Here is a 12,568-nt window from a genome sequence, read left to right as displayed (position 1 = left end):
ACCACTGCTACTCTTCCCTGAAGAAATCAGTTTCTTTACTGGTTTGTACTGAAACTTGCATTCTCAAATTCAGGTAATTTCAAGTGTATCTGGTATTACTTTTCAAGCCGAAGATCATCCATATCACTTGCAATCCACACATCAAATCCCCAATTCAGATCTTCCAAGTGCTTTCAACAACTATCATGTTCAAATTAAATTTACTCTCATCCTATCACTTATTCTACATAAATAATTCTTACTTGCTTAAGACTTGTGACAACAAATGAGCAGTACATAATCCAAGACTGACTGCACTTAGCAAGTAGGGAAAAAATCATACCACATACTTGTTTTTTTCAGTTTTGTGCCTTTTTCAAACTTAAGACTTTCCACTTCACTTTCTGTTGCTTCATCTTCTGTTGGGGAAGAGTGGTCATTTTGAGACGGGACATCCTTGGATGTCTGCTGCAGGCCCTCTGTTTTTCCACTAACAGGTGAAAGAACTTTCTTCTGTGGCTGCTTAGGTTCAGTTGGAGCATTTAGGAGAATCAAAGGCTGTAGATGCTGAAGAGATATGGTTCTTATTTATCATGGCTTCATGGAAATACACTGTTTTTAACATTTAACTTTGAGATTATTTTTGACAGAAAAGTGAAACAATTAAAAGATTATTCATAAAAACTATTTTTTTTCAAATAAATACTTAACTGTCTGACTTAGAAATAACTTCTTTTTCTAAGACATGAAACTGTGCAACAGTAACTAAGCCAAAAATAATGATTAGCCTGTACCTGTACATCTAAGCTCTCCTTTTGCAGAACTACAGATACACCCACAGTAGGAGCCATATCCAAGGGCAACTGTGGTAGCTTTTGTTTAGCTCTATTTGGTGGAACAAGGACAAATGCTCCTTCTATTGCCACAGGGTGTTGATCGACTTCCACACTTCCTTTCTTCAGTAGTCCAGACAGGGGTATTTCAGTGCTTCCAAGAGACTGGTCACCACAGCAAAGATGGATCTGTATAACATACGGAAGTACCAGAATGTAACTGGCATATGCATTTCCACCTGAACGGTCTGTCAGACCTCTGCTAGAGGCAGCAAATACAACAAAAATATTTTCATCCGTAGTCTAGTCCCTATGTACTGCTCAAAACACTTGTTGTCGGCATATTTCAATGCTGAGCAGGTAGGATTTGCCCAGTACTAGCACAGCAACAGATCATTGCTGGCTGCCCTCTGATGACCTATCATGTCATCCCTTCTGGATGACAAATTTAGTAGCTTGTGCTTTTTGAATACAGTACAAATTCTTGCTTTTAATGTGAAATGCACCACCATGAGGTACAGAATAAATAAAGCAAGTTCTCTGAAAGCTCTGTCTTTATACATATATTTAGACTCCACTTAAATAGCAAGGATATTTGGAATTAAGTCACCACCTTCTTAATTCCTTGTCAGGATCATTATTCCTTTCTCAAATCTGGTCTCAAATCTTTCTTCCTTCCACAGTGTAATATTTGCCCATTTAAGTAAAGGGGGGATCTTAAAATTTTAGAAGTCACTCGGTGAAAGTTAAATTATTGAAACTTACACACCAATTTGTTCTTTCTCCAAATAAATACTTTTTTTTTTTTAAAAAAAAGCAAACCATAGCATTGTGTTCTGATCCTTAACATTTAACACGCTTTTTTTTTTTCTAGAAGAGGAAGACATTAATGCTAAGAGGTATAAAACTAGGTGTATATACATATGTATATTAGTGTATTAAATATTAAGGATCAGAACACAGTGCTTTGATCCTATATCCCAAATTTTAAGAAGCCAAGTTAGAGAAACAAAACTGTAAAGCAGTATGTGGATCTGACCTCATGACCTATTGTGAAAAGAATCATTTTTTAACTTGATGAAAAATATGCATAACTGTGTGCATGTGTGTATGTGTACAATAGACTAAGGTGAATTCCCAAACACATCAGTACCTGTTTCTCCAAGCATCAGAAGAATATTTCAGGTTGACAAAAAAAAAAAAAAAAAAAAAAAATCGAAAACAAAAGTTCCTGTAACATTTTTAAACTAACCTAGATAACAAAACTAGAGTTGTCTATACAAGTTTAAATCCTATAATCCAGTACAGAGGAGGAAGAAGAAAAAGACTACTTTAGAGGGCCCATATTCAGAATTACATTCTATAACTGTCTTATTTACCAGCAAGGTTTAGAAACCCTGTACTACCCCCAGTAGCATTGTCTAATTTTGTGATCACTTAAGTGTAAGCCAAAGCAGATCACCATAAACACTTTCAACTACACAACATTCAAAGTCATGGCTAAAGATAAGCAACATCCCCTAACAGCCCAAATATTGCCGTAGTTTATTTAAAATAGCATTTGGCTGAGAACTGGGGAGAAAGCCAGACCTCTTATTATTCACAAACCATCTTGATGGCACAGATTATAGAACTTATTCAAGAGTTCACTCCACGACTGGCATGGATGAGGTTCTAACAGGCAGCACAAAGCAGGGCTGTGTGTTTCAGATGGTCTGATTTCCAAGGAGGCCTGAGAGCACTCAAGAATGCCCTGTTTCATTCATTCTATCTTACATCATGATGTGGAACCCAGTTCACTATATACCCACCATTTAAAAAAAAAAATGCACTCCATCTATGCAGAAAACTCGCTGCTACAGCATTTCCCTCCATGAAAAACCCTCTATGAAAACCAAGTTATAATACAATCTTGTTTTGGAAAAAAAAATATTTTCCCTTTCATCCAGAGATAGATTCTGTTTCTCTTATTTTCATCATTTAATTTGTTTTCCATTCACATTTGAAAAGAAAACACTTACCTGCAATTTTGACTGTGCGCAAAGATAAGCTTGAAGAACATCAGCTGTACTACGAATTCGAACTGAAGCTCTTTCTGGCTCAAAGTTTGGATTAATTAAATCAGTGAAAGTTTCGTTTGTTACATCATTTCCCAGTAACGAGTAGTAGAAAAAAAACTCAGGCTGTCGTTCAGGAAGCTTCATAGTACTAGGAACTAACTAAAAGAGAAATGGAGAAGAAATCTTTCATTATTGTACAGCTACAGCAAACTTCAGGCACTATGTTGGAAACTAAAGGGCTTAAAATGATCTCAAAACTTCTGAAACTAAAGGGTTTAAATTATCTCAAACTTCTGAGCAGCTATCCTGAACCCCAGTTTACAGTACCAACAAAATTAAAAAGAAAATTTTCATGTTAATATTCAAATTGAATTCAAAAACAGACTTACTTAACAAGGATACCAGAAGCTTTCAAAATGATCCCTTTCAAACTACTGGCAACATATACCAGCACCAGGGGCTGCAAATGATACTATATAATCAATAACAGCAAGCCCTGTACAAATATTCAAGAATAACAGCACCTTCACAAAATATTTATAGTGTAAATAAATTCAGTATCTAATCTACATTGTTATAGCATTACTTATGTGACTGCATAAAACATTGGAACATTCAAAAACAGAGCTTCTCCTTCCTTTAGACATTGCAACTGTGAGTTCAAATGGCACAAACTGCTCTGGAGTGAGTGAATTTATTTCACATGGCCCTGTAATTCTGGCATTTAAACTTACATTATTTTCTCTGAAGTGGATAAGACAAAGCAAGTTTGTCTTTTACTACGAGCTATCAATAATTCCAAATCATTATGAAAGTCACAACTTCTAGCCATCATAACTTGGGCAAGCCTGTACTTTGAAATCCGACAATGCAGAGAAACCTGAAGAGCGTATCAGTGTTGTGGTACAGCACAGCTTGGACACAGCAGCTGTCTAAAGCTGAATTAATCACATTAGCATGACACTTTATCCAAGCTATTAAGTCCTTCCCTTAAGCAACATATAAACTCTACCATTTCATACAGATTGTGAATTTAAAAGGTATTTAATCTTTTCAGAACTTTAGCATATGACCACCACACTCTGTCAAATCCTAAGATTTATCAGCTTTCAGATAAGGCTTTTACTTTCAGTTCAGTTTTTTACAGCTGTACAAGTAGAAGATTAAGCCTACCATATAACTAGCCTGGAAGAAACAGTCACTATATTTAGCTGCTGTCCTCTGGACTTTCTTTGAAAAATAGCAAAGTATACCACATGCCTGAGAGCTTCCCCAAAGTCACACTATATCTGTTAGAGTCAACCAAATCCTTTTGACAAAATAGCAGGGGCTTGAATTGTTTAACATGTAGGATGACCAGGAACCTGAAACCCTGTATTGTTGCACTCATGAAAGAAAGTATGTCATACAGAAAACTGAAGTCAATTCCTAAGTTCAAGATCACCTTTGGTTCTAATTTTAGGCAAACTTTTCCAGAGCCAGTCTGGAAAGCTTTGAAGTTGTCCCCTTTCGTTTAGGGAAAGCAGCTCTGATGGTGAAGTTTAATATTCCAACATACTTGCTATATTGTCATTTTTACATTTTTGTAGAATAGTTCATAAGGTAAATCTGCTGTGGTCCATGCACATTTCTTGTTACTATATATTATGGTCTTTAATGTAATGCATAGTTTAAAATTACAGTTTTAGTGCCTCCCCTCCCCCCAATTCTGATCTTTCATCAGTAATTTGACATATAAGCACTACATAACGTTTCAAAATTCAAATTTTTTATTAATTCAGTATGGGGACAAGGCTATTTATTACAAGCTACAAGATAAAAAATCCTGAGTAGAAATAAGGCATAGGAAGGCAAAAATACAGGCGTAACATAGTACTTCTTCAAAACTAAACTGGCCATGAAACAAACCTGTTCCAACTGTGTGGCAAATGCAATGGTTACAGACAAAACAAAATAGTCTCTGCAACACTCTGCTGGTCCAATTTGATGATAGCCTTCTTCTTCATTCAGGACTGGTACAATACTTTTAGGGTCTAGTCCAGAAAGAAGGACAGATACTAACAGGGAAGAGAAAAATTAGTAACTTATGTTATACAAGATTCCCGCAGCAATTGATATAATCATAATTCTACCTTTACTTATCTGTAATTTTTCTTACCACACATGTAATGGAGATCTTTATGATTGTTTCCAAAGCACTTCATCAAAACAAAAGTTTAATTATACTTAACAATAGCTACAGAGCTTTTTTTTTAGATAATTTCTATTCAGTGAACACATTGTTTTGCACACTACTAGAAAGAATGTTAGTTTGTTACAATGAAGAGAACTTCATTTCATAGGCTGAGTCCATCACACTCTGACTTGTCAAAAGAAATGCAAGACAGTAATTGCATATGACAGACTAACTGTTGACAGAAGCGTGATGTTTCACTCCACTGAGCTTTAGAATGTCTCATTTGAAGACTTAATCTGAAGTCTTCAGTGTATAAAATAGTGGAGACTTGCGTTACAGGTTTTTATAATACTCTAGAAAATAGAGGAAAATGGTCACAACAGGACTCAGACACAGGTGAGTGTGATTACAGGGTGCCAGCTCCATGGTCACTGTTTCTAATGAGCTAGCCTCCAGTAACATAGAGGTATTTAAAATAAAGCCAGTTAAAGAGGGCTGTAGTTAACTTATTTCAGTGCGAGTTAAAATTGTGCCAGTTAATATACACTGTGGATTACAAGCTGACTGGTCAAGTCATTGAACAAACAAAAAAAAGCATTGATTTGCTCACCTGTATTTCTTTATCAGAAGGAAAATAAAAAAAAGAAATATGCAACATGAAAACCACCATCTACTGCCTATGGATCACTGCTTTCCACCTGCAATAGCAAGATCCTGACAACCCAAATGCTTTCAACCTCTAAAAATGAACTCTAAAGTGAAATCTGAACTCTTGGTCAGACTTCAGAACCACGGACTATTAAACAGCTCAGACTGAAAAGACAGCATACTTAGTGTAACAGCCAGCTCAATTCCTGGGGCAGGCAGAATTTCTAACATCTGCTTTATGCCCCAGGCAGGTAGCCCAGTAGCCTTGACACATCTAAAATCATTGAATTCACTTCTGATCCAACGTAATTTTGAAACTCATCTTCAGAGAGTTCTCGAAGGCAAGGAGGCAGAGAAACCATAGTTATTTGTAGAGCTACACTGAGAATGTACTTAACAAAATAGTTTACACATACTTCAAAACAGTAAAATGAGGCAAACAGAACAGAATTAAATAAAATAATACTTACAAAAACATGTTATACAATGTACTTTATGCATGTTTAAAAGACAGGGCATGCAGAGCTTGTAGTTTTACATAACGCACACTTAAAATACGTATCTCTAGTTTCCACATCCTACATCTTTAAAAAGAAGATATGATATAAAAAACGGGGATTAAAAAAAGAATGACTGGTCAAGAATAAGCCCTTTACATTCTGGTTTACCAGTTACCACTCCATAGTGCCAGTAATTCAATACATTTCAAAGCACCTCAGATTACAGCACTTAATAATCACACAGCACTTTTGGTTGTGAGCCAGAAGGCACAGTTTCAGACACTGGAAACATTAGACCACTCAGGTCAGTGAAGTAAAAATCAAAGTGCATGAATCTGAAAAACAAGAACATCTCATTAGCTATCCAACAAAACTGGAACTGGGTAGTCTAGTGTTGTCATATGCAATGCTTAGAACATGAACTTTAGACCTGTGAAAGCCTACATGCTTATTTTCCTCCATTGTGTAAGTACAGCATTGACTAATTTTGAGATAGTAAAAGAACAGGAGACTTGCAAACTTGTTTGTATTAATTCTCCACAGAAAACAAAAAGTGGAAGACAGTGCTGGGAGAAGGAATTTCCTATATCCTCTGCCAGTGTCATGAAGGTTAGACAGCTTGTAGATCGAAAAATCACAGTAGAGTTAGAAGATTAACAAGTCACATTCCTTGCCTCTATTACAAACTTAAGAGTATGTAAAATTCCTGGTGCTTTGTTGTGAACATGAAAGGATGAAAGCTAAGTGTAACTAGACTCCTTAGCCACTCCTGTAATGTGGCTGAGAAGACAAAGTCAGGGCCAGAAATCTTGGAAAAAAACTGCAACTGAATATTTTGTTTTTGCAAAACCACAGATGTAGATGATTATGATAAGCAAATGACTAATGCAGAATTACAAAAAAGTTACCCTCAGGGCAGGAACACAACATATCAGAACGAATGCAGGAGAAAATACACTAGTCTAACGAAGGCTCAGTTTTTAAGTGAAACAGGTTGACTTTGGGGTGGGGGAAGGTAAATACATACTTTTTTTGTTTTAAACAAAAACATCACACTTCTAAGGGGATTTAAAGAAAATAAACAACTCACAAAAAATCCCAGACACAAGACTGACTGACCAGCACAGCACAAATGAAGAGCGTTGCTACTGTACTACTTTCAAGCAATACTCAAGTTCTAACAGACTTGACACATTTCACTAACTACTTTTTGAAAGGAAAGTACAAAGGAATCCAGAACTATAATTAGTCCCAACAGTTAACTTAGTGTAGATGTTACTACAAATACTTCTTGTAAATGAACACAATGTAAGTTGAGTGGTTTAGCTTGACAAAAAAATCAGAAAAGAAAAGCAGTCTACTCAACAAACAGTACCCCACTGTACAACTTGCAATTCCAAGTCCAAACAAGTGAAATTGCCTTCTCTAAAAAAGGTTTCTTATTTCTATGGTTACAGAACTTTCTAAAGCCCTGAAATCTAACCAGAGTGAAATGCCATTAGTACTGAGTCCCTGATTCTGATTTTAAAGACCAGTTAATTTGCATCTCTGTCCACCTGAAATCACACTATTACCAAAGTAACGAATGAAGTTATTATCACAAGGTACGTTTTCTATACATATCATTTAGGGTTAGTTAATGCTACAATACAAAAAAAATTCTCTTCAGGCTCAAACAACATGTCTGCAACAAGTGATATGTTGATCTGTCACAGGAACACCCCTAATTCAAAGCCAATGACATCATGTTACTTACCCCTCCCTTCTCTAGGGGGTGCCTCCTTTGCTTTAAAGCCATCCACCAATGCTTTTGTATCAGTTTCCAACACCACACCTACTTGTATTTCAGATTTAAATTTAGAGTACTTGTTACTAAGCAGAGGGTACCATTTTGGTGTCTGCATAAACAAAGACAAAGGCCAAAGGCATTTTAAAAACAGAAGGATAATTAAAATATACTTACAGAAAACAGACTTGCTCTAGTATTACTACCTTGTCACTGACAGAAATATACCTCAGCATTCATTTCTAAAAACATGGTCTGTTTTGAATATACTACTACACTAAATATGCCATAGAATGGAAAAAGAGTTGAACATTCTTCTCCACTGATTGGCACAGTAGACAAGCTGGCAAGCAAAATACACCATAAATCTTCAATTAGAAAAGAACTTTTAAGTTTTCAGCTGTAAGGGCGCAGAATACATTATATGGATCACAAATCCTTATGAATTGTGATTTAAAATAAGAAACCAGGGTCATGTCATGACCCACATCAGAGTTGTTTTGATCAAGCAAAATACAGAATTTTCATGAATGCATTTTATACAGACAATATTACATGTCCCGTGTCCATCCCTCCCCATCCAACCCCCCTGCTGTGTAAGGGGCTAGAACTTCAGAACCCCTAAGACATCTTGCACAGAAACCCATTAAAAAAAAAAGTACAAGCACACACCAAAAACAACTTCAGGCTCTAAAGTCTTGATTTGATGGAGACTCAATTCACTTGCTCAGTATCAACTATTTCAGTAAGTTTTTACAAGTTATTAAGTGATAGCAATGCTTAAATACATTGCTTAGAAGTGTTTAAATTCTCAAATTCAGAAGTGCAAAATTTTTTTAAATCTACACACTTAGCTTTCTCATGTTGTAGAGCATTCTATTGAGATTAGTACAAAATTATTTTTGTTTGCTCATGTTCTTATACAGTCAAGATCTCTTTAAAAATAAAGAAGTGCTATTAAGCAGGACTCATACTCCTTCAAAACAAGACTCAGAAGTTACACCTTTGCCTCAATTCAGATTCTATTTTATCTGTAGCAGCACTGTTGTGAAAACATCAGTTTGTAAAGTCTTCATACCTGTTTCTTTTCCTGCACAGCCCTTAAATCAAGTACAACATAGCCTATATTCTCTTTAGCTGAAGATACAGGATCCAATGCAAAACACTGGAGTTTGATAGGTGTACGCTGCAGCCTGTAAGAACATTTCAGTTGAAATCCAAGATGTAGAAGTTATTTCTGCAATTAGCTCACAGTAAGTGTTTCACAAGTTTCAAGCATACCAACAACAATTTATTGAAATTCATAACACAGCTAGTTCTAATAGGTCAGCAACTGAGTTTACATTGAACTTCCAAAAATTCAGCATGAAGCAACATAGAATGAGCAGATGAATAATTTTGTAAGAAGAGTTGCTTGGAGTCTCACAAAGCCTCAAATGCTATTAAAAAGAACAGTAGTGTTAAATAAACCCAAACTCATCCATCTGCATGAAATAAGTAATGCAACTTGCATTAAACTGTAATTACATTTGTGAGAAAAAGATTTTTGCAAAGCACTTAAAAGTACTTAAACATATAGATGAAGTGTCTAGCATAAAGTACATACAGCCATTTTTTGCTCCTCAAAGTTCATATAGTCTTTTGAACTTATTTGACACATTAAAATACTACCTCAATATTTTCAGTCGAAACCAATGACAGTTATAGAAACCAAATCCAATTTCTCAGCTTTGTTTTAAGTTTTCAAAGAGATTTTACGTAGGCTTTTCAAGCTTAAAGTTAACTTAATTCTGTGTCATGGCATACATAAGGGAAGCTTGAATCCAATGCTTAAACTATAGCTTTTCTAATTTGCCTTTTTTTAAGTAGTATAAATGGAAGCTTTAGAAACTTTTAAACTCACTTATCTTTACACATACTACTTTATTTTGCTTTGGAAACAAAATGGTAGATCAGCATATAGCTAAAAGAAGGCTTCTAAGAAAAATTCCAAAAAAGCTCAGATGAAAATAATACAAACCTTGTATTTCAGTAGCCATAAGGACAAGAAAAATAAGTTTATCTACAAAGAAAATTTATTTCAGATTTAACTTTCTACCGTTACCTGTGCTGATGAAGTGCTTTCCTATCTAGTTCCCATGCCAATTCGGTGGCAAATTCTGGCTGATCAGTATGCTCTACAGGATCAGTAGCCAGCTGTTCACCATCAAACTTTGCTTCAACTATAAGCATGTACTTCGGTCGTTTTGGAAAATACCGCCCTGCAGAGTGTAATTGCCAGACACCATCATTAAAAAAAAAGTGCGAGCTCAGATTTTCATCTTAAACAATTACATAAAATTATTTCCCATATCTTCCCTGAACTTACTCTAAAACTGTATTTTAAGAACGCGTTCTTACTATTTAAAAGTTAAGAAAGAACAAACCATTTGTGAAGCACCCAGAAACAGAGAGATATTAAGTAACACCTAATAATTAAGAAAGAAACCACGCAACCAGGATGATTTAATTTTGAGAAATCTATGACAAGGACGAGATCAAGCCAACAGGTAACAAACAGGAAAGTTTAAACATTCTTCCTTCATTACAGATTTGACCACTATCTTAAATCAAAGCAGGGAACATGACCTCATGAACATAGTGAAGGGTGTTTTTCCAGTTACTCGTGATTTCAAAAAAACTCACTAGCAGATTAACAGAATGTTTAAGGTCATACCATTTGACAAGATGAAGGGAAATGGCCTCAAGTTGCACCAGGGGAGGTTTAGGTTAGATATTAGGAGAAATTTCTTTACTGAAAGGGTTCTGCAGGACTGAAACAGGCTGTCCTGGGAAGTGGTTGAGTCACCATTCCTGAAGGTCTTCAAAAGACATGTAGACGTAGAGCTTAGGAACATGGTTTAGTGGTAGACTTGTCAGTACTAGGTTAATGGTTGGACTAGATATAATCTTAGAGGACTTTTACAACCTGAATGATTTTATGATTTGTCCTGGATTCAGCACCATTCTATATTCTGATTAATAACTTCAGTAGCAAAATGAATTGTTAAAATTTGCATATGTCATCACACAGGAAGGGGCTACATGCCTTTCAGAGGACTGAATCTTAATTTTTAAGTTAAGTTACCTTGGCAAACAACATAAATAGCCAGAGAAATAGAATCATAGAATGGTTTGGGTTGGAATGGACCTTGAAGACCTTCTGATTCCAAACCCCCTGCCATGGGCAGGGACACCTCCCACCAGACCAGGTTGCCCAGAGCCCCATCCAGCCTGGCCTTTAACAATTCCAGGGATGGGGCATCCACAGCTTCTTTGGACAACCTGTGCCAGTGCCTCAACACTCTCTGGGTGAAGGGTTTCCTACTAGTGTCTAATTTAAGTCTACCCTCTTTTAGTTTAAATCCGTTACTCCTTATCTTATTCCTACACTGCCTGATAGAGTAATTGGGTAAAATAGGTCGTAACACAGAGTAATAGGGTGGAATAATAATGCACATTACAAACAGAAAGCACAGACACACCCCCAACAACAACAAAAAACCCCTCACTTGCACAGTCAGGCACACAGGTCAGCATTAAGAAGCGTTACAGTAGACCGTTGACAGCGGATAGAGAACATCAGCCTATCACGAAGAAAAACCTACACCCGCGGCTGCCGCCGGGAAGCCCCCGCCACGCCGCTCACCTTCCAGGATGGAGACGACGATCAGCAGCCGATCGGCAGCCCTGGGCACCATCACCCCGCTCCGATCCGACCCGCTCCGCCCGGTAGCTGCTGCAGGGCGCGACCGCGGCTGGCGGGACAACGACCGTCCCCTCACAGCCTTTTAAACACCAACCGCCGCCAACCCCCGCCAACCGCCGCCTCCCGGCGCACTTCCGCCTGGCAACGGCGGGCCCCGCCCGCCGCTCCGCCTGCACTTCCGGCACTTTCTTCCCGTCAGGTCGCGGCGAGGGGGTGAAGGGAGGGGGGGCAACAATGGCGGTGCTGTGTTCTTGGGGGAGATACCTACCTTATAACCTGTATGTTATAAATAACCCTCACGTTATAACCTTCCTGTTGTAACGCTGAGGTGTTACGGCCTTTTTCATTGTATTCTGTGCCAGGGCAATGTGAATAAATTTTAGCAAAACACAAAGTTGTCGCTTTTGTATAATTTCTAACGTGTTCAATCTTTAATATGAAGTAATAATTAAGCAGTAATAACAGGAACGTGTGCCACCAGTATCCTAAGTTACACATATGCCTTGACTTTATATGGCAAAAGAAAACCTTCACATTAATTTTTTTATTATTATTTTCATGACAGACCGTAGTAAAAACTTTGTCCTGACACAAAAACCTTCCATTTAAATACTACAAATACTCCAGAAAGAGACACAACTTGCAATTATAAGGAGATGGAGAACCACTTTCTTTTAGCTGTAGTTTATTCTGGTACTGAAGCACTGTTAAATGCATTTTCATAATTCCGAATGGAATCTATGAGTTGTTTTTGTCTGGTGCTTTCTGTCTTGGCATCTTCTGTTGTATAACACTGCATTTGATACTACAGCCCTCTACCTCACGTTTGCGGTCACAG

At 37.1% G+C, this 12,568-nt stretch overlaps 1 protein-coding gene across 8 annotated transcripts in view; it reads right to left on the bottom strand.

Annotated features, from left to right (window-relative positions):
• The window catches only part of CEP120 (centrosomal protein 120), a 62,557-nt gene extending 50,670 nt beyond the window's left edge, over positions 1-11,887 (bottom strand). For 4 of the 8 annotated variants that reach the window (XM_050716202.1, XM_035566982.2, XM_050716203.1 and 1 more), the window contains exons 1-8: positions 11,671-11,887; positions 10,087-10,243; positions 9,061-9,175; positions 7,953-8,094; positions 4,781-4,929; positions 2,834-3,031; positions 774-1,001; positions 330-546 (exon numbers count right to left, since the gene is read on the bottom strand). In XM_050716202.1, the coding sequence (XP_050572159.1) occupies positions 330-546; positions 774-1,001; positions 2,834-3,031; positions 4,781-4,929; positions 7,953-8,094; positions 9,061-9,175; positions 10,087-10,243; positions 11,671-11,722 (1,258 nt within the window). In that variant the 5' untranslated portion in view covers positions 11,723-11,887. Of the gene's footprint in view, positions 1-329; positions 547-773; positions 1,002-2,833; positions 3,032-4,780; positions 4,930-7,952; positions 8,095-9,060; positions 9,176-10,086; positions 10,244-10,698; positions 10,838-11,670 lie in introns of those variants that run through there. The other 4 variants (XM_035566983.2, XM_035566984.2, XM_050716201.1 and 1 more) reach the window with 2 other exon arrangements.
• Positions 11,888-12,568: the final 681 nt, after the last annotated feature.

This window comes from Cygnus atratus, chromosome Z (genome assembly GCF_013377495.2).
Source record: "Cygnus atratus isolate AKBS03 ecotype Queensland, Australia chromosome Z, CAtr_DNAZoo_HiC_assembly, whole genome shotgun sequence".
Taxonomy (NCBI): domain Eukaryota; kingdom Metazoa; phylum Chordata; class Aves; order Anseriformes; family Anatidae; genus Cygnus; species Cygnus atratus.
Note: the sequence above shows the minus strand (reverse complement) of the source record. Positions and strands in the feature narration are given on the sequence as shown.